The 21,773-nt window shown below is 57.6% G+C and overlaps 1 protein-coding gene across 1 annotated transcript in view; it reads left to right on the top strand.

Moving 5' to 3' along the window:
- Positions 1 to 21,773, top strand: part of FHAD1 (forkhead associated phosphopeptide binding domain 1) — a gene marked incomplete at its 5' end in the record, with an annotated part of 80,939 nt that overhangs the window by 49,651 nt on the left and 9,515 nt on the right. Inside the window, 12 exons of the mRNA XM_081144825.1 lie at positions 2,394 to 2,501; positions 6,393 to 6,566; positions 6,661 to 6,886; positions 8,505 to 8,586; positions 10,952 to 11,058; positions 11,992 to 12,151; positions 13,504 to 13,636; positions 17,044 to 17,173; positions 17,932 to 18,056; positions 18,387 to 18,470; positions 19,106 to 19,326; positions 19,768 to 19,933. Of these exons, the coding sequence (XP_081000951.1) occupies positions 2,394 to 2,501; positions 6,393 to 6,566; positions 6,661 to 6,886; positions 8,505 to 8,586; positions 10,952 to 11,058; positions 11,992 to 12,151; positions 13,504 to 13,636; positions 17,044 to 17,173; positions 17,932 to 18,056; positions 18,387 to 18,470; positions 19,106 to 19,326; positions 19,768 to 19,933 (1,716 nt within the window). The remainder of the gene's footprint in view (positions 1 to 2,393; positions 2,502 to 6,392; positions 6,567 to 6,660; positions 6,887 to 8,504; positions 8,587 to 10,951; positions 11,059 to 11,991; positions 12,152 to 13,503; positions 13,637 to 17,043; positions 17,174 to 17,931; positions 18,057 to 18,386; positions 18,471 to 19,105; positions 19,327 to 19,767; positions 19,934 to 21,773) is intronic.

Raw genomic sequence — 21,773 nt, 5'->3', positions numbered from 1 at the left:
ACCCAGTCTCCCCACCAGCCCGGGGCTGAGCCTGGAGCCCCCCACAAAAGGCACGGACAGACCAGACCACGCCTGCCCAGGGTGCCCACTGCAGGGCGGAGGGACAGCCAACCCCCTGAGCAAATGCACAGGACGGCTCCACAGGGGCGGGTGGGGGAGTAGCCTGCGGGCAGGGAGGGCCTCCCGGAGGAGGTGACGCTTGAATGAGAACTGGAGGAGAGAAGGGAGCACCAAGGGAGCGTTTGGGGGAAGAGAAGGTCGCTGGCTGAAGTGGCCAAGTGCAAAGGACAGGGACCTGAGTTGGCCAGGGGGACAGGGGCAGGGGCGTGAGGAACAGAATTAAAGCTGGAGCAAGAGGGAAGCCGATGAGGGCGGGGAGAGAGGCGAGAGCACAGAGCCGGCCCTCGGGACCCGGCAGGAGAGCGTGTGGGCTAAGGGTGTCGTTCTGGTTCAAAGCCCAGCGCGGCCCTGGCATGCCGCGTGGCCCTGGCCCAGCCTGACCCTCTCTGTGCCCTCATCCGTAGAGTGGGCATCGTGGCAGCGCCACCCTGGAGGTGTGTTGTGGGGAGTCCGTCAATGCAGTGATCGTGAAGCGCCTGCCCGGCGAGGTCCGAGTTCAGGTGGGGGAGGGAGGGAGGTGTGCCCGGTGGGACTGCGCCAGTCAGTGCAGGGGAGTGAGGTCGGGGTCCAGGCGAGAGAGCCCCACACAGGGTGAGCCTCGTCCCGGGGGCGCGCCCAGCTGGCGGCGGCTGTCCCAGAGCGTCCCTTATACCGATGGGCCAGGGGGCCGGATCCTGAAGCTCAGGCTCCTGCTGGGCATGTGGCAGCTCTGTGCCAGCCTCCGTGTGAACACAGACACATGTCTCCTGCCTCCAGTGGGGTGGGGTCCAGAGGCCAGCGTCAGGGCGGTGAGCGTGGGGCGCCACCGCTTCCCGGCGTGTGCCCTGGGCACATCGCTGGTCCTCTCGCTGCCTCGCGTGCAGCCTCCGCGTCCTCCCCTGTAAAAGGGGGTAACTGGGCAGATGCTGTCTGGGGGCTGCAGAGTAGATGCAGCCAGGCACCACGTCGCAAGCTCTCGGAGAGCGCTCGGCGTCACCGTTATTTCCACCTGTGACGGGCCGGGCAGCGCGTCATCGACGGGAAGGCGCCCTCCCCACACGGCCTCTCACCGGGCAGGGCGCAGACTGGCAGGGTGGGCGCCGGGCCTGACTGTAGGGAAATAGCAGGCCTGGCAGGGAGGTGAGTCAGAGCCCGTGTGCGGGGCCGGGCGGGGTGGGACGGGGGCCACTGAGGCTGAGCTGGATGGAACAGCGGGGCTGTGGGAGGGTCGCCTTTTCCTGGGGTCCATGCATCCCCGAAGTCTCATCCCACCCCAGTGTAGCATTCCCCATACCGATTTCCAGTACTTTTTCTTTTATTCCAAACAATGCACGCTCGCTGTGGAAAGTTTAGAAGATAGACTCTAGTGAGAAGACTGTAAATTGCCATAATCCCGACGCCCCCCAAATAACCGTATTTACATCTTGGTACATACCCCTCCAAGTCTTTTGTCTGTGCATTGTGTATATATTGAAAATATTTTCCCTGTGTGCCCTGGCTGGTTTGGCTCAGTGGTTAGAGCGTCAGCCCACGGCCTGAAGGGTCCCGGGTTCGACTGCAGCCAAGGGCACTTAACCTCAGTTGCAGGCTCCCCCAGGTTGGGGCACGTGCGGGAGGCAACCGATCGATGTGTCTCCCTCACATCAATGTTTCTCTCTGTCTCACTCCCCCCCACACTCTCTGAAATGCAATGGAAAAAATATCCTCGGGCAAGGATTAAAATAAATATTATAATAAATAAATAAATCCATGTATTCTAAAAAAAAATAAAAATATTTTCCCTGTGAACTTTATATTTTTATGGGGACATAACTGCGAGAGTCCCAACCTCCCGGGGCTTGTGTGGCTGGGGCTGGGCTCCAGCCTCCCCCCACCCCCAGACCTACGCGAGGTGCATGCGGTCAGTTTTTGGACACAGGCCTTCGTAGGCTGGGTAGAGAACACCAGTGTCCTTTGAAGCCACAGGCGCCAGGCCTGCTGGGACAGGGGCTGCCCCCCCTCCCGTGCCCCACCTCCCAAGAAGCCGCTTGCTTCCAAAGAAGGCCAGGCTGGTGCCCACACGGGCCTGCTTACCCGGTGGCTCGGGGCCAGGCGCCCTGAGCGGAACACTCACCAGCGTGTCACTTCCTGAGCACCGGCCCAGATTCCTGAATGACAAATGACTCTCCCTTTCATGCGGGTGACTAACCAGGACAGGCCTTCCCGGTCCTTGAGCTCTTGCTTCCAAACCCAGGCTCACGGCCTCCGTTTCCCTTCCTCCCGGGCGCCCTCAGACCCCTTCTCCTGCCTTGCAGATCTCCGAGAGCAGCGTGGCCCAGGAGAAGCGCAAGGCGAAGGAGGCCCTGGAGAAGGAAAGACGGACGGTGCAGGACCTGGAGAACCGCCTGACCAAGCAGAGAGAGGTACGAGCCCCGCGAGGAGGGACCGGGCTTCGAGGAACTGGCTGGGCTTCAAGCAGGTGGGGGGCGGGGGGAGCGGGGCTCAGTCCTGCCTCTGCCGCTTGTTCCTCACGATCCTTGTGCCTTGGTTTCCCCACTTATGAAACACGGGTGCTACGGAGAGATCAACCTCCCCGAGCCATGAGGCCCGACGGTTAATGTACGCACAAAACACACGGGGCTCACCGGTCGGCATGGCTCACTGACCTGTGAACCTGCAGGTCATGGTTCGATTCCCGGTCAAGGCTCGTGCCCGGGTTGTGCTGGATGCCGGCAGGGGGCGCGCAGGAGGCCGCCGATCAATGACCCTCTCCCATCATTGATGTTTCTCTCTCTCCCCCTCTCCCCTCCTCTCTCTGAAATCAATAAAGACAGATTTTAAAGGACACAGGCACACACAGAACAGTCCCTGGCACCCCGCTAATGCTGTGTGTGTCAGCTGCTACTATAATAATAATTATTATCATCATTGTTAGCTCACAGCTGGGAAGCAGAGGGCAGAACCCACACCCAGGGCCGCCCGGTCACCCTCCTCTCTGCCGCCCTTGAGCTGGGCGTGGGCTCAGCTGCCCGGGTAAGAGAGGGTGTCGGGGCCTGGGCGCCTGAGCTTCTGATCACCTTGATGTCTCCTCCACTGGAAGCTGTCACCGCCCTCATCACCTTCCTGTCAAACCGCATTTATGATGATTCCCGGCAGGAGCCGGCGCAATAGAGGCAGAAGCTGGCACACGCCCCGGCCTCGGGCACCTCCGCCCTGTAGGACTGACTCTCGCACAGCGGCCCGCATCTCAACAGTCGAAGGAGCAATAAACACACAGCCCGACAATAGTGGGTCCTATTTAAATAAAGTTTAAATTTCAATTTAAATACAGGTCAAGACAAATTCAAAAGGTTCTTGAGACCAGATGGGACTAAAAAAAAGTCCGTTCGCATTAGTCCTGGATAATTTTCTTCAAAGAACCTTTACCCAACATCAGCATGTGCGCAGAGTCACTGGGCAGTTCATGTCAAGCGCCCGTTTCCGGAACCCTGCTGACCCCGGGGACTCGGGCTCACTATCTGGAGGGTGGGCCCGGGAACCTGCATTTTTGACAAGCAGCCCGAGGGGTGCCGGGGTACCTGGGACGCCGCAGTGAACCACATCTGGGGTGCGTGTCAGTCCCGGGCACGTGGTAAGAGCGTGTCCAGAGCCGGGGGAGTGACGCAGGACTTGCCAGCTTCCTCCCCGGGGACCCCCTGCAAGCAGGCTCGACCCCGCAGCGGAGAGCGAGCCCGGGAAAAGCAGCCTTGATTCCCCAGGGACACCGTTCCCCGGGGACCTTCCATAAAATGCTTCACTGAGGGGCACGAGGAAAGGAGAAATTAAATTTTTAAGAAGATTCTTTGGGGCGTAAAGTGGATCAGGAACGAGACTGATGCGTGTGTGTGTCTATCATGAAATCGATGCGGGGGTCACGTTTTTACCCCCAACAGTGACGGTGAGAGGCGAAGCCCAGTTGGTCGTGTAATTCGTAGATGAAAACGGACCTGTTGCCCACGAAAATGGCACCGCGCTTGGTACTCGCCCAGAGAGAATGTCCCCCGAGGGTCATCTCATAGAGGACTCGGTAACGCAGCCGACAGTGTCCTCAGCAACAGCCTTAGAACCGCGACCGGCGTCAGAGGGTGGGGTCCTGTGACAGCCCTCAAGGCAGGCTGGTGGCGTCACACCGACCGGGAGGAGCTGGCTGCCCCCAGCGGCTCCGGGATCGCGAGGTCGAAGGCGCACTGGCTGGAGCTGCCGTCTGGGCTCTCTACGCGGAGGAGCAGTTGCGAGACTGGCAGAAATAGGGTTTATAGAAAAGGAAGGAGAAAGCAGAGAAGAAAAATAAATTCGGACCCGTGGGACTGGTGACCTTGGTTCCCCGGTGCCGAGGAAGCGGCCGAGTAGCCGGCAAGGGGCAGAGGTGCCAGGCGGCAGGCCCTGCAGCTTCCCCGCATCTCGGTCTGCGGTGGCTTCTCCAGGACCCCTGGAGCGTCTCCCGTGAGCCGTGGGCGCCGGGCCGCTCCGGGAACGCCTGCCAGGGCCCTGCGAGCACCTCCTCAGGCCAGGGACGCACATGGTCCACACTGAGGTTCCTCAGCAGTAACGACAATGCTGAGACCCTCCGAAAAAATCAGGAGTTCAGTGGTGATGCCCAGAGAATGGGGTGGCTCCCCGGTGGGGGCACCGTGTGATGAAAATGGGGTTTGGGGATTTTTTTCTTTGTTTTTAAAAAAAAAATCAGATTTCTTCCCCAGTTACCAAGAGGAGCACCCGTTTGCTCCAGAAAACATGAAAAATGCAGAAAATGACTTAGAAGGAAAGAAACTTGCCCGTGATGCCCCTGAGCAGAGCTACCACGAGTGGCCGTTGGTGCGGGTCCTTCCAGGCCGTCTGCGCGTCGGTGGCCGTCGCCGAGGCTGACAGATACCGAGCTGTTGTTCAGTGACGCACGCGCTCAAGCTGTGCGTGCCGGCTGGGGCGCCGCTTTCTCGCTTCGTGTACCATAAAAACGCCTCCGTGTCGTGGAACGTCCCTCCCCGGCCTGCTGCTGAGGGGCGACCCGGGTTGGCACGGTGTCGGGTGGACCCCGATTCATTTCCCCTCCGCTGCGGTCGGGCGCTGGGACGGCCGCTCACTCCCGGCCCGAGTCGAAGACGCTCACGGGACACCCCGCGCCCCATCCCCATGAGTGCGTGGGGTTATGTCCTCTCGATAAACTCCCAGAAGTCAGGTCACTGGGTCCAGGGTGTGAACGGTGTCAGGCTCAGGATACACGTTCCCAAATGGCCCCCCAGGAAGGCCTTGCCAGTTCACACCGCCCCCAACGGAGACTGCCCGGCGCTGCACCCCCAGAGTGTGTTTTAGACCAGAGTGGACAGTGTTTGTGGGAAGTCTACGTGCTGTCTGAGTCCAGCCGTGTGACATTGTGGAAAAGACAAAACTGTGGAGACAGTGAACAGATCAGGACCAGCCCTGGCTGGTCTGGCTCAGTGGTCAGCACGTCCATCGGCCCTCGGACGGGAGGGTCGCAGGTTCGATTCCCAGTCAGTGGCACCTGCCTCGGTTGCAGGCTCGGTCCCGGGGCACGTGGGGGAGGCAACCACCCGATGTGTTGCTCTCACATCGATGTTTCTCTCTCTCTCTCCCCCTTCCCTTCCACTCTCTCTAAAATATCAGCGGGGTGGCCCGGCCGGGCGTGGCTCAGCGGTTGAGCATCGACCTAGGATCCAGGCGATCGGGGTTCGATTCCTGGTCAGGGCACATGCCCGGGTTGTGGGCTCGATCAATGACTCTCTCATCATTGATGTTTCTATCTCTCTCTCCCTCTCCTTTCCTCTCTCTGAAATCAATAAAGATTTTAAAATATCAGCGGGGTGTACAGGGACCTGGGGACTGGCCCGGGGCCCCAGCGGGGAGGGGAGGCCATCCCGGTGCCCAAACCTCGGAGGAGCACAGAGGAATGTCCTGAAGGCGGGTCCTGGGAAGGAACCCGGCACGTTTATCCTGGGGAGCAGATTGAGAGCGAGACGTGGAGCCCCCCTCAAATATGTAAAGGGCTCACCCAGAGCAGAGAAATAAAACTGACTCCGTGAGCTCCAGGTGACAGGCCTGACCTCAGAGGCCAGAACGCTCAAGGGGACCGGTGTCAGCCGAGTCGGAGAGAGTCCTGTACTCACTGGAACCTCCCAGGGAAAGCGCAGACTGGACACTTAAAAAGAAAGGACAGAACATCGACAGAATAGAGGTCCCCTGGCGTCTGAAAACGGGAGGGGGGCCGGCGAATGCTCTTTCCCGCGTGTCTGTTGATTGGATGTCTGTCGATTGTCTAGGAAATGGATTTGAAAGCGCAGAGAGAAGATGCTCTGAACAATAAGCTCAACGCCGCCCTGGCCGTGGTAGAAGAGACTCAGAAAATGAAGGCAGCCGAGACCCTGAAAGCCGAGAGCCTGGCCATGAACTTGAACGAAACACTGGCTCAGCTGGAAACCGCCAAGACGAAGCTGGTAAGAGACGGGCGGGAGCCACAGCGCCCTGAGCGCGCGGTTCCGACCGGGGCCTCTGGGCCTCGGCCTGAGCCGCCCTGTCCCGCGTCCCCAGGTCATGATGGAGGGGCGGGTCCAGCTGCAGCAGCAGACCCTCAGGACCCTCCAGGAGGAGCAGGAGTCCCAGAAACGCGGGTTCGAAGAGGTGGTCGCGGGATACAAGGAGCAAGTCAGACAGCACTCCAAGACGATCGTGAATCTAGAGAAGAGGCTCAGAAAAGTGACCGAACACCATAAGAAAATAGAAGGCGAGATCGAGACGCTGAAGGACAGTGACCCAGGTAGGTCCGAAGGGACCACGAGGGACCCTCGGTGTTGGGGCGGGTCCTGACTGTCCCGTGGGTCCCAGGGGCTGATGGCAAGGAGAGGGCTTCGCGCAGGGAGAAGCCCCGTGGTCCCTGGAGCCCCTTTGGTTCTTGCTGCACAACAAGGTTCGGCGGCCTCAAGGCCCAGGTTTGGCAGAAGCAGCAGCGGCCGGTCCGACAGCCTTTGTGCCCGGCCAGGCGGCCGGAGAGGTGCTGGCGCCGGGGCTGCCGGGGCTGCCGGGGCCTGAGGGCTGGCGGAGCCACTCATCAGGGCAGCGACTCTCCTACACAGAAACCTCCCAGGCAGGCGCCTTTCAAAGGCTTCCCTCTGCCATCAGCAACTTGTGACTTTGTCCAATGCACTTTCGTAACCAGCCAGGGTTCGTTTCTTCAAAGACAAACACCAAAGAGGCCGAAACAGAGCTCAGCGTAGCCAGCGTTTCTTTGCCCTAAATGACCACAGTGACACATCTCGCTGCAAAAACCCCAGCTGCTGGGAGAGGCCCTCCGGCTACTCTTAAGTCAGGGACCATTGACTTCACTCACTTGGAGAAGGTTATGGAAGTAAAGGCCTCGGGCCAGGGTTTCTCAGCCTCGGCACTGTGGACATGTGGGGCCAGTTAGTTCTTTGTCGTGGGGCGGCCCTGGGCACCTTAAGGCAATGAGCAGCCTTCCTGTTCTCTGCCCACCAGATGCCAGTAGCACCGCCCTCCCCAGGGTAACAGCCTAAAATGCCTCCAGACATTAACAAATGCCCCCCAGGGGGAGCAGGCTCACCCCTGTCGAGCACCATGGTCCTGGCCTCCAGCCAGTGGACGAGCCGTCAGGGCTCAGCCCACGCGTTCACTCGCGCAAGACTCCTAAGTGAGCATCTATCACGTTTCAAGCTCATTCTAGGCACTGAGGGTTCAGGGATGGGCAAGCAGGCAGGGTCCCCGCAGTTCACCAGATTACTACCCCGACGGGTGACCCAGGATGCGTGGGGCACCGTGGCAAGGGCATGGAGCAGGACTCAGTTTCCCAGCCAGGTGCAGGCCGGAGGGACACAAGCTGGGACCTGAAGGGTGGCACGTCTTTGTCACACACCCCCCACGTAGATCAGTGCCTGCCATACAGCACTGAACTGTTGAATGAATACATGAGTGGGTGAGCGTGGGACTGAGGGGTGAGCGTGGAGCCAGAAGGCAGGGGCTCAGGAGTAAGGGGCGGTGAGGACCGGACAAGACCCTTGTCTGAGCGGAGAGGAGGGAATTGGCAGGAGGTGAGACCCAGGGGTTAAGGCTCCACCTCTCACCAGCTTGCCGAGTGGGCACAGGCTCCGTCACCCCTGTGCCCATCCGCTCGTCTGTGTGGAGTTGACGATCTTTGCCTTACAGGGCAGCGGGAAGGATCTCATGAGCTCATCATGGGAGTAGGGGGTCCCCAGACTGAGACACAGAACACTCAGGGGGTCCCTTTAGGTGGGAGGGCTGTGGGGTGCAGCAGGAGTTTATGAGCGGGGGAAGGACCAGGTGTGCCGATAGGTTAACAAGCAGCGGGAAGGAAGGCGTCAGTCGCAGCATCGTGATGACACTCGCCTGTCCCTCTCATTCAGCCCGGGAGGAGACACGGCAAGACCGGCCAGCAGCGCCCCCCCTGGAGAGCAGTGCCAAAGGCTCGGTGTGCGACCACCTGATGTGAGTACCCAGAGGGGTGTCAGGGCCAAAGCACCCTCCCCGGTGCACACCCCAGCGAGCGAGGCCCAACCAACCAAACTCCCGCTTCCGGCCACGTTGTCGGAACCTGGGAAAGGGAGTCGGGTCCAGGGCCTTGCTGTGATTTGAATTTCTCGATTCCTTCAGCAAGTTCAGGCGGGTGTCATGGAAAAATCTGGGTGGATCTGTGTTCAAATCCCAGCTCAGCCCTCTCCAGGTGTGTGACCCTGGGCAAGTCATGTCAGCTCTCAGACCTCGGCTTCCCTGTTTGTGAAATGAGGAGGTTTGTGCGGGGCGCACAGAGCGCCCTGGGTGAGTGCCAGCTAATACCATGGTGAGCCGCCTTCCCCAAGTACCTGCTGGAGGCAAGCTGGGAGTGGGGCTCCCACAGTGGAGACCACCTGGTGGAGAGGGCCAAGAGGGGGCTCGAAGTTAAGAGGTTGGACGGAATGACCTTGAAGATCTCTCCCAGCTCAAAAGTCTATACCTTCAGCCTCTAGGAGCTGACAATTTCCAGAGAAACAAAACCCATGGCTGGGAAAAGACACCCCCAAGCAGCATATAAATAAGAAAAGGTGCTCACGGGACTCGGGAAGGGACTCAGGGAGGCTGGGCAAGAAGGAAAACCCCCAGCCTGATCCTTGAGCCAAATTCCAGGTCCAAAGTCTAGTGTCACAGGGCTCCTAAGCCCCAAAAAGTGGGGATACCCAGCCTCACATTTTGGAAAGTTCCTCACCGACTCCTGGTAGAATGCTCCCTAAAGACACCAAGTGGCCATGACTTGGAGGAGAGTCAGTACTCACGTGGCTCCTCCCTGTCCCCCTTCATTGGCTTGTGAACACCCGTGAGTCTTAAAGTGTCATCCTGGAGTTGGAAGAGTTAAAGCCACAGAGATGAGATGAGGTAGATGATAGATGATTGATAGATAGATAGATAGATAGATAGATAGATAGACAGACAGGTAGATAGGTAGATAGACAGATGATTGATAGATAGATGATAGATAGATAGATAGATAGATAGATAGATAGATAGATAGATGATAGACAGACAGACAGACAGACAGATGATAGATGATAGGTAGATAGATAGATAGATAGATAGATGATAGATAGATAGATAGATAGATAGATAGATAGATAGATAGATAGACAGACAGGTAGATAGGTAGATAGACAGATGATTGATAGATAGATAGATGATGATAGATGATAGATAGATAGATAGATAGATAGATAGATAGATAGATAGATAGATAGATAGATAGATAGATATTGATAGATGATAGATGAGGGACAGACATATACACATATATATGGATATACATATACAGGTATTTCCACTCCAATGATCACCAATCTTTATATTTTGACGAGCAACCTGCCAGTATTTTGCTTTATTCCGTAATAAACACACGCTCTACCTTCAAATGTCTATATAAGAAAAGCCTGAACTCAGATGGAATGACATTACTTCCTGCCCAGGGGCTCATAACCCTCTTTGAGAGGTGCAAGACCTCAGCTCTTTCCCCAGAGCGCACACGCATGCACACACGTACACATACGCATGCACACATGCACACACACATGACATGCCCCTCTCAGGGCTGAGGCGCCTCACAGTTGCTCAGAAGCACATCCCGTGTCCTTCCCGCGGAAAGCCCGCCGAGGCTCCTCCTGTTAGGCGGGGCCCTTTCCCGTGGGACACCCGTCACCGGGCATCGCCATCCTGTCGACCACCCTGAGCCTCGTGGTGCCAACCCCGTCCTGCCCTCTGAGGCGCGGTGGGGGAAGGAGCCGCAGTCCTCTCACCTGGCCCGTGCCCCCCGCGGATCTGGGTCCCAAAGGCCACCCGTCCACAAAGGGCTCTGGCGACACCAGCCCGGCTCCGTCAGAAACTGGAAGAAGCTGGTGAGAGAAGAGAAGCCGCACTCGCCTCCTCTCTCCCTCCTCCCTCGTCTCCAAAGAATCCCTGACCCACCAAAAAAAAAAAAAAATAGCCTTCCCTCCTCTTTCCACCAAAGACCAGCAGGCCACTGGCCTATCAGTCAGGTGACAGCTGCTTGAGCAGGAGGAGGTCCCGCCCTGGTGCAAGTCACACTGCAGCCGCCAAGGGACCCAGCCGGACCCTGGGTTCTGCCTGGATGTTTTTCTCTTTAACAACAGTGCATCACAGTGAATTTTTGTTGTGAGAGTTTTTGAGGCACGTGCCCGCCCTTCCCCGTTGCTGGTGCCTCGCGGGCCGTCGCCGACGGGCACCCCTCCGCATCTGTGCCCGGCCCCTCCCGGGCACTCGAGACGCCCCGGCGCCGGGTCGGCCTGACCCTGCCTGTTCTTGTGAATTGCAGAGAGGACTTGCTGGCCGCTCAGAAGGAGATCCTGTCCCAGCAGGAGGTCATCGTGAGCCTAAGGAAGAACCTCACGGAAGCCCACGGCCGAATGTCGGACTTGAGAGGTTCGCGCTCGCCTGTGTCCCCTCACGGCCTCACCCGCTTGGAGAAAGGAAAGGAAGGGGCTGACGGGGTGGGAAGGTGGCCTGCAAAACCCCGCCCGCTCTGCTTTCCTGGGCTGTCACAGCACTTGTAACAGGGTCAGCGAAAGCTCTGTCCCTGCCATGGCACTGACTCCATAGCAGGGGGCCACGGAGACGCTCCCCAGAGGGCCCTGGACCTCTGCGGTGAAGCACGACCTTCTTTTTGGGGGTGAATCTCCTCTACCACTGAGAACGTGTCTCTGGGAGCAAAGGCTCCCTCCTGGGGCAGGCAGCCTGCACTGGGCCTTGCACTCACCAGCCTTGGGACCCAGGGCCAGGTGTTCTCTCTGGGGTCCCCTTCCTCAGATGCAAAATCACCTGCAGCCCACCTGCTTCTAAGGCTGATGGGCACATCGGGGCCACCTAGAGAGGGTGAAATAGCTCTAAGCTCAGAGCTTCAGGTTGCCCGTCTGAGGGTGAGGGAGCTGAGCTGGGTATTCGTCTCCACCTGTCCTTGGTTGGAGGCTGTTGCACGTGGCGGACCCATGAGCAGAGCAGATCCCAGAGGCCTTAGAACACCCTTAGTTAGACGCGCAGATGCAGAAGCAGGCAGCGGAAAGTGGACCCGCGTGCCCTAGAGTGCCACAGGCACCTGGGCGGGGGCAGACAGCACCTGCAGTGTAACAATGGGGTGAGGCAGGAGCACTCGGTCCTCACAGAGCCAGCGCTCACTAAGGGGTGCTGCTTGTGTGCTATTTGCTCAGACGCAAGCCGACCTCCTGGCTGTTGCTGGAGCCCCCAGAGAATCCTGGAGGGCAGGCCCTCCTCGTGGTTCTCGCACCCTGGCAGACCTCCTGTGGCCCTAGCGGAGACCCAAGGCAGGGCACCGCTCACCAGCTTTCCTGTCGCTCCCAGGGGAGCTCAGTGAGAAACAGAAGATGGAACTGGAGAGGAACACGGCCCTGGTCCAACAGCAGAGCGGCGAGCTGAGTGTGCTCAAGGAAAAGATGGCCCAGATGACCAGCCTGGTGGAGAAGAAGGACAGGGAGCTGGAGGTCCTCAAGGAGGCACTCAGGTGTGTGGGGCTCTGCTGGCTGTGGAGCCCAGGCACACCCAGGTACCCCGGAACCTCACACAGAGAGAGGGGTTTAGTAAGTGCTGATTGAAGAGATGGGTGGGTGGGTGGATGGATGGATGGATGGATGGATGAATGGTGGATGGGTGGATGGATGGATGGATGAATGGTGGATGGGTGGATAGATGGGTGGATGGGTGGATGGATGGTGGATGGGTGGATGGATGGTGGGTGGGTGGATGGATGGGTAGATGGGTAGATGAGCGGATGGATGGGTGGATGGATGGATACACAATGAATGAATGAATGAATGAATGAATGAATGACATGTGTTTCATTGATTCACAACCTCCTCAGTTAAAACAGGGCTTTGCTTAGTTCTGTGCTTCTCAAACATTCCTGCCCAATACCCCAGATGACAGGTCTCAGCTTAAATGCTCCTTCCTCTAGGAAGCCCTTTGTCACTCACCATCCCCAAACATAGATAAGGTCCCCTGCTCTGCCTGGGGTCCCTCAGCCCCTGCACTTTTCACCTAACCTAACTTCTCAGTCAGGCTGAGTTTATCGCCTATTAATAGTCTGCCTTCCCCGTGAGGACAGACCTTGCCTGGCATTGCCTCCCAGCATTCACGCAGTGCCTAGCACATGGGGAAATTAATAAATATTTGTTAAACAAATGTATAGACAGGGGTGTCAGAGGTCAGCTTAAAATAAATATAAAATATCCGCATCCCATGGATTTGTCTTAAAAATACGTGTGAGTTTGCATTTTTATCCATAGCTTATCCGTATTTCGACATAAAAATAATGTTTTACCCAAGAAAATTTGAGTAAAATTGATGTCTTGTGTAGACCCTGTTGCTTCTCGTGCCTTGTGGCTCGTGGCCGAAGCAGATTAACACTGCAGGCTCCAGAGCCAGGCCGCCTGGGTTCCAAGCTGGGCATTTCCCCTTACAAGCTCCATGACCACCGGCAAATCGCTGCGTGTCTCTGTCTCTGTCTGTCAGATGGCCAAGGAGAACCCCCAGTTCATGGGATTGTTATGAGAAGTGGAAGAGCTAACACGTAAGAGAGTAAGAAGCAGCACCCCCACAATAAATGCCCCATAAGTGGCCCAGCAGGTGTCCACAGGCCCAGGTAGGAAGCGAGGGCCTGTAGGTGCCACTTTCCTGCCAGTCCCCGGAGACTGTTTCTCCGGCAAGCTGTGGGCAGGAGACTTGGAGGCTGGAAGACTTTGGTTACCTGCAAAAACGGAGCTCCTTTTCCTGTCCTGCTGGGGGTGGGGGCACGTGGAGAACTTGTGGCTCCGGAACCTGTGCAGCCCAGTGACTCGCCCGCCACCTCTGCCCCAGAGCCTCCCAGGAGAAGCACAGGCTCGAGCCGCACAAGGAGAGTCAGCAGAAGCCCCGGAGCACGACCCAGAAGTGCGACATCTCGGTGCAGATAGAGCCAGTCCACACCGACATCTTCATGAGCAACCAGGAGGTGAGTGCCCGCCCTGCCCGGGCATCTGGAAGGGCAGGCGAAGGGAGAGAGAACCCAGCGGTGGCCTTCTCTGCTTTAGAAAACATTCTCGTTCTTCGTTCCAAAAATAGCACTTGCACCTGTGCCGCGTGAGGGGGAAAATCAGGAGCCCCGCGCCTCCGTCTGCCGCCTGGGGAGGTTGCAGCCGCCCCCAGGTCGGCAGGTGCGCGGCGGGCCCCGCACATCCTCCAGCCACGGCCCTGCGGCGGCCGGCGACGCTGGGCTCTGATCCCGGCTGCCCGGCTCCTCTCAGAGCTGTGACCTCAGGTCGCCGTGAGCCAATTCCCTGGTCTGGAAAGTGGGAGAAATGACAGCCACTAATTCCCCTCGTGGGGCTGTTGAGAGACATTTTATTTGCAAACACAAACCTATATATACAGGGTGTTGGCACAAGTAGGTTGACAGTTGTCCGTATGGAAAATAACATAAGAATTAATAAATAATAGTACCTGAGTTTCATGTACTCACAACAGTCAACCTACCTTTGCCCCACCGTGTGCATATATTTATTTAATCTTTTTTTTTGCAAAATAAAAAAAGCTATATGTATTCTAAAAATTGGTTTTCTTCCCTCACGTAACACTATTTACTGGGCATCTTTTCAAGTAAGTCTGTAAGATCTACCTTCCGTGTGTCTTTCTCGCGGCTGCATAGGGCTCCCCTGCGTCCCTGCCGTCCAAGCAGTCCCGCCGATGGACGTCTGGGTGGTTTCTGCTCTCGCACGTTGCTGTGGTTAATATCCTCACATGTATGTGGAACAAATTCCTCGATGCGAAGTTGCCGGGCCTGGGGGACACCCTAAGTTGTGCTCGATGCGGCCGAACTGCCTTCCCTGAGAGCAGCCCCGTTTATGCTCCGGGGTGTCCCGTGGTGACTCCTCTCGGGCGCCCTCCCAGAAGCCCTTGTGGGCCTGCGGTCCCAGCCGCACAGCAACGGGGCGGGAGTGTGTCTGAGCGAGAACAGCCTTAATCACGCCTCCCTGGAAGGTGGCCCCGCGCTCTGCCCCGTGGCTGGGACTGTGAGGCTCCCACTGTCCAAGGCTGGCTGGCTGTGGGTACGGGGCTCCCCGGAGGCCCCGGTTTCCCGGAGTCCCCGGATGTCACTACCCCTTGGCTTTATGAAACTGGAGAGCAGGATGTGTCATTCACGGGCTTCGGATTTGCTCTTGGAAACAGGGCCCAGCGTGTCATCCCACCTTCCCGCTCCCTCCTGGATGCCTTCCTGCTGCCACATGGCTCGAGCTCAGGGCTGCACACGGCTCGAGCTCAGGGCTCCCTGGCCCAGCCACTGTCCTTGGCACTGGTCGCTGCCCAGACCGCTTGAGCAGAAGTGTCTCCTTGCTGCTCGGGTGGCCCGGAGCTGGGGCTGGGCCGAGCTCCGTGGGGAAGGGAGCAGGTCTCGCTCCTGCTGGAGCCCCAGCTCTCGGTGCAAGGCCTGGCCCACGGTCACTCATTCAGCCCCCACTGAGCGCCGCTGTGCGCCAGGCCCGTGGCGGGCGCAGAGAAGGGCGCACAGGGCCTCTGCCCACACCGGAGCCCCGACTCCGCACGTGTCAGTTGGGCGGCTTGTTGACCGGCCGCCAGGATTGTTAGTTTCCCTGATGGGGCAGGATTGGGGGGGGGGGCCTGCAAGATAAAAGGGGAAAGTATTTGTTCCTTCTCGGGATGCTTTCCGCGCTCCGGCCACTTCCTGCTTTCGAAGCCAGGGGGTCAGAGGGCTGCAGGGTTGTGTGAGAAAGAATCTCCCTCATCTCGAAATAAGCAAGTTCCCAGAGGGCCGGAGCTGGGTCATGTCGGGCTCAGGCGGGCTCTCCATGCGGAGGAGGGGCTGTGGCCGAGCCTCAGTGCCCTGCTCCCCACCCCGGGGCCAGCACGTCCTGCCCTCCCCTCCACGCACACGTGCACACACGGGTGCACACGTGCACACATGCACACACATGCACGCAAGCAGGCGCACACATATTCTGAATGTATGAGGTGAACCAAAATTGTTGTTTTTAAAATTGTTATAAGAAGCTGTCAGTTCCTTCCCTTTCTTGCCATTTTGACTGGGACCTGCCCTAGCAGCTCTATCTACAACCAAAACCCACTCCCAACGCCCCACCCCATTTCCGTTTTCCCCTCCCCACCTGCCACTGTCCACCACACGTTTTCCATGGTCATCTCCCTCACTGTCTGTCTCCCACACTGGACCTGGAGTCCAGGGCGGCAGGAACTTTGCTGGTTCCACTCGCTGCTGGGCCCCCAGAGCCTAGAGGAAGTCTTGGCGCACAGACGTGCTCAGTAAATCTCTGCGAAATGAACGGATGCGTGAACGAGCGAATTGCTTACCCTAGAGGAGTGTTGTTTAACTTGGAGTCCGTGGCTGGGCTTCCGGGGGGCCCCTGAACCCCCAGAAGTTGTGTGCAACTCCTTGTGTGCACGTGAACTTTTCCGGAGGAAGGAACCCTGCGCTCTGCCGAATCTCAAAGGGGCGCATGGCCCTTAAAGATGAAAAGGCCTTTTCTGTCTGTGCCCTTGGCAAACCCGATCGTAGCCCCGCGGCTGGCGGCTGCCCGGTCGGACGGCGCAGACACAGAGTGTTTCCACATCGCAGGAAGTTCTGCGGACGGCGCTGCCCTAGGCCCCGGGGTCTCGGGGGGAGCTTCTCCTTCCTCCAGCCCAGCCCAGCCCAGGGCCCGCCCATCAAATCACCCCTGGCAAATATTAGCCCACCATCCCTATTACCAGTTAAGAAGCAGGCATGCTGGGTTCTCATCTAAAATCGCCCCTTCTGGCCCGGCCAGTGTTGCTCAGTGGTTGAGCATCGACCCAGGAACCAAGAGGTTCCCCGTACGGGTCCCGGGTCAGGGCACATGCCCGGGTTGCGGGCTCAGTCCCCAGTCGGGGGCGTGCAGGAGGCGGCCGGTCAATGACTCTCCGTCATCACTGCTGTTTCTCTCTCCCTCTCCCTCTCCCTTCCTCTCTCTCTAAAATCAATAAAGACAGATTTTTAAATCAATACATAGTAAAAGCGCCCCTTCCGGAGCAGAACTTGATGCCTCGTTTGGAGAGGAGACCAGAATGACAACATATGGAAACCCGAGCTTAGAAAGACACACTTATAAACAAAACGTGGGGAGGGAACCTAGAGAGCACCTCCTGTTTACAGCTGTGCTAAGTCGGGAGGAGAGTTGGAAGCCTTCCTGGACGTGAATTTATATTTGAAGCGAAAGACGTAAACTCCTTCTCTGCTGAAGCCCCTTAACAGTGTTGTCAAAGTGCTCGGTGACAGGGTTTCTGCCCCCCGTGAACAGTCCCGTTTCTCCGAGCGTGAGAGAGGGATTCTCGCCCCCCCAGTAACACTGCTGTCCACCCGGTTTCCCGCAGGACCAGTCCTTCAGCGACCTGGGGGTCAAGTGCAAGGGGTCCCGGCACGAGGAAGTCATTCAGCGCCAGAAAAAGGCCTTATCAGAGCTCCGGGCCCGGATCAAAGAACTGGAGACGACCTGCTCGGCAAGTAAGCGCCCCCCTTCCCGGTCTCCGGGCTCAGAGCCGAGCGCCCCGGACTCTAGGGTTCGCTGTGGGAAGTCACCGATGGGCCGGGACCACCGTCTTCTCTCCCTATCATCTCATAGCCAAGAGGATGTCGTAATGCAAAAAAAATTTATGGGCAGACATGATCTCTGAGTCAAGGGCATAACTCTATATTAAATAAATAGGGTTTCATGAAAAAAACCATACATTTCCTACTTTTTAAATTATTATTACTAGTATTTTAATCTTCACTATTGCTTTACAGAGAGAGTGGAAGGGGGAGGGAGAGAGAAACTTCGATGTGAGAGAAACACACCAATTGGTTGCCTCCCGCATGCGCCCCCCAACCCAGGCTAGGATCAACCCCGAAACCCTTCAGTCTGCAGGCCGACACTCTAACCACGGAGGCGAACTGGCCAGGGCTGTCCTACTTTTTCCTATTTCACTGTGTCCTGGCAGAAACTCTCATGGACCAACACTGCACAGGGCTCACCTTGGGGAACCCCCTAGAAGACCCCGTTCAGAGGGGATAGGGCTCTGCGGACGCTGAGCTTGCAGCTGGTGGAGCACTGGGCTGGGCCCCGGGAGCCTGGGTTCGGGCTCCGTCCCTGCCCCTCTGAGTCTACAGCCTCCCATTGGCTGTGTGACCTCGGACGAGACCAGTCAAGAGGAGCGGTGGCCGTCACCTGCAATGACTCCCTGCTGAGCCTTCCTTTTGAAGCTCAGTGGTCTCTTTTCCAGGTGATAAGGACCACGTGAATGAATCGCTTCTAGACTTAAAGACTCTCCGAATGGGAAAAAACGTCCAGAAGATACTGGACGCGAAACCCGACTGGCCACCTCTCTCGAAAATAGAGATCCGAGCGGTAACCGAATCACGTTTGTCTCTGCGTGACCGACCCGTGGAGGGGGCGGGCGTGAGGGCGGCCCTGGCTGTGCCCCTGGCTCGGCCGTGCCTGTCGGTGGTCCGGGGCCAGGCCCTCCCGACAGGCCGTTGTCTGTGCTGACTGGTCAGTGCCTTGCTCCCCGGGCCCAGTGCTCAAACGGAAAGGTGGTCTTCCACCTGTGCAAGCATGACGTACCTTCTGGAATGAGTCAGCCTGCCGGGTTGTTCGATAACTGCGCAGCGTTTTAGCTTCTGTGTGCAGAAGTCCATCGTGGGGCGCCAAGAGTCTTTAACTCTCTTTTTATTTCAGGCTCAGAATGGCCTTGCCAGCTTGGCCCCCGAGAAGTCAGGGAAGATGGACGTGGCCGAGGCTCTGGATCTCAGCGAGAAGCTGGTACGTACACACAGCCTCCTGTCTGAGCCCGGTCCCTGCCGTCAGTGTGAACCCCGGCGTAGTTTGATTTTTGTGTGTGCTAATCTTCACCCAAGGATATTTTTTCCATTGATTTTTAGAGAGAGTGGAAGGGAGGGAGGGAGGGAGGGAGGGAGACAGAGAGAGAGAGAAACATCGACGTGAGAGAGACACATGGATTGGTTGCCTCCTGTGCCCCCTCCCCCAACAGGGCCGAGACTCGAACCTGCAACCCTTCGGTGCACAGGCCAGTGCTCTAAACACTGAGCCACACCAGCCAGGGCACCGCGGGGTAGTTTAAAGACCAGCCCTGCGCGCAGATCTGGTTGTTGCAGTGGCTCCGCGTGGGGCAGGCGGGGCATAACCAGCCTCCTGGGCGCCCTCCAGGGAAGAATGACCGTTTCTACGGCTGCCACAGTCCCCCTCGGTTCTCTAGAGGGCTAGTGTACACCGACGTGGAGAAAATGAAAGTATCACTAAAAACCCCGGTTGCACTCGTTCCCAAAACCTGTGTTTGTTGTCCCCTGCGATTGCCAACAACGAGTGGGTCCGAGTTAGGCGCCTGCCCCCGGGCGGCCGGCCCGGCCCCGCCCTCACAGCGCCCGCCTTCCCTGCAGTACCTGGACCTGAGCGCCACGCTCGGGAGTCTGATGAACATCAAGGACATGGCAGGTCGCGTGTCCATGAAGCACCTGTCCCCCGAGGAGAGGGAGCGAGTCAACCAGCTCCGACAAAGGGACCTCGACCTGGTGTTCGACAAGATCACCCAGCTCAAGAACCGGCTGGAGAGAAAGGAGGAGCTTCTGCGAGGCTACGAGAAGGACATTGAGCAGCTCAGGTCCCGCCCGTGTCCCCGCGGGAAGCCCAGGCCCCCCGCTCTCCCGGCTAACCCTCAGGGCAGGGGGTCGCGGGCCTGGGTGTGAAATAACTGAGATGGGGGGGCCAGGACGGTGACTGGGCCTGGCAGTGGCGGGTCACCTTCTGTGAATCTGTCCCACGTCCCTGCGTCCGTGGGCTTCCCACAGCTCTGTCACGTCTCCAGTGGCCGCAGGTCTCCCTGCCCTCTCTGGGAAATTGGGAGGGGCTGGTAACACACCCTCTGCGCCCCCTTCACCCATTCAGCCGATTCGAGCTGCTTATTCTGCCCCCCCCCCCAAGCTTTGTCACTCTCTCCCTCGGGTAACGAAAAGTCTAAGTCAGCAGAGAGTCTCCCGGGCCCGGGGCACCCGCGGTGGCTGAGACGGATGGGGGTAAGGGGCTCTCTCTCCCGCACGCTCAGGCAGAGCAAGGTGTCCGTGCAGATGTACCAGACGCAGGTGGCGAAGCTGGAGGACGACGTCTACAAGGGGGCGGAGGAGGCGGCGCTGCTGAAGGAGGCCCTGGGGCGCGCGGAGCTGCAGCTGCAGCAGGAGCGGCGGATCAACAGGGCCATGCGGCAGCAGAAGGTGAGGGCCCCCCGGGCTCCGGGAAGAGCGAGGCCCCCGGGGGATCCGGGCAAAGGAAGGTGGCAGAGTAGCTTAGCACGGGACACGCCTGGGTTTAAGGCCTCCATCTGCCACTCGCTGTGTGACCTCAGGCAAGTTTCTTAACTTCTCTGAAACTCATCTGTCTTTTTTTTTTTTTAAATAGTGGCTATTATTCGTATTTTTATTTATTCTGCCAGGTCCTGGGGATACATAGGTGATTAAGCTCTCTGAGAACAGAGGTTTGGTTTTGCTGTTCTGATTGCCCAGAACGTAGGAGACACCCAGTAAATATGTGGTGGGTGGGTGGATGGATGGATGATGGATGGGTGGATGATGGATGGACAGGTGGACAGGGATGGATGGATGTCCTTGAAGAAATTGTCCTTTAGTGTGGAGCGGACAGGTAAAGCGCTGACTCAGAAACCTGCCCCCCATCCCGCAAACCTTCCCAACCGCAGGCTCCCTGGCGTTAGCCCCAGAAACGAAAGCGGCCGCCTGCTCTCAGGGAGCACTGGATGTGGCGTCTCCAGTGTTCGTTGCTCTTTGAGTTAAATTAAACATCACAGCCCTCTGCCTGCGTGCGTCACGGGGCTGCCTCAGGCGGAGGACAGCTTCCTTTCTCACCAGGCAGCGCCAGGGAGAGCCGGCCGGTGGCCGAGCTCTGGTTTCTCCTTTGATGTGCCCTCTGGAGGGCTCACCCCTTCTGAGGTGTCCCCCAGGGCTTGGCAGTCTGGGCCCCAAAGCGAGGACACCAGACCACAGAGTGGGAGAGCAAAGGGCCCAAAAAGGGCCATTGTCATGTGCTGGCTAAAAATGTAAGAAAACCTGAGGATTTACATAATCAGGCTTCACATGCATTATTCATGAGCTGCCTCGCTCATGCACAATGCAGGCACTGGACGTCCTTCGGTGGAGAAGGGTCTGAAATGGCCAAGTTGAACCTGTGACAGGGACCCCAGAAGAGCTAGAGCTGGGAACTTTCAAATTTATGGAATTCACAATATAGGCAACGATGGGGCCATGCACATGCCATCACCGACGGCGTGCATTATCCAGAGCACACCGAGTGGCAGGCACCAGCTCCACGCAGCACACGCTTCCTCCGTCCATCGACCCTGCAAGGCATGCTGGCCAGTGCCAGCCCATTTGGGAGAGGGGAACACTGAGGCCGACAGAGAGTAATGTTGCCTGGCTACTCGGCCCGGAGCAGGATTCCCACTCACAGCTGCTGCGCGCCCCAGCCCCGGTCCACCTTCCCACGCCCAGGGCACCGCCCCCTCCCCCGCCCCTCCCCATGACTCCAGGGTTTTTATACCAGGGCTTAGGTTTGCACTTAAAGTTGGTTATTAGTATGTTGGCAGAAATTACTGTTTGTCAGGAGAAATATGATAAATTTTTATTTATTTTACTTATTTATTAAGCCTCACCCAAGGATGTTTTTCCCATTGCTTTTCAGAGAGAGTGGGGGGGGGCAGAGAGAGGGAGAGAGAAACATCGATGTGAGAGAGACACATCGGCAGGCTGACCCCCGAGCGCGCTCCACCAAAAAACGATAAATTTTAAAGTTTTGCTGGACTCTGAAGGGAACTTGTATACATCTGTCTCTCATCCACCCCTTCCAAGGACTGTATGTTTCTTTTTAAAATAGAAGTGAAAGGACATTAGAATTCCTTTTTGTTTTAAGTTTTACACCTAATATTTCCACGAAGAGCCTTATTTATTTTTATTTTTTCAGTCTCCTGTATAAAATGTCACCCGCTCATAGAAGTGGCCTGGTTGCAGCCCTGGGAGATGAAATTACTCACCTTGAGCTTCAGAA

Source organism: Miniopterus schreibersii (assembly GCF_964146895.1).
Source record: "Miniopterus schreibersii genome assembly, chromosome: 8".
Classification (NCBI taxonomy): domain Eukaryota; kingdom Metazoa; phylum Chordata; class Mammalia; order Chiroptera; family Miniopteridae; genus Miniopterus; species Miniopterus schreibersii.
Note: the sequence above shows the minus strand (reverse complement) of the source record. Positions and strands in the feature narration are given on the sequence as shown.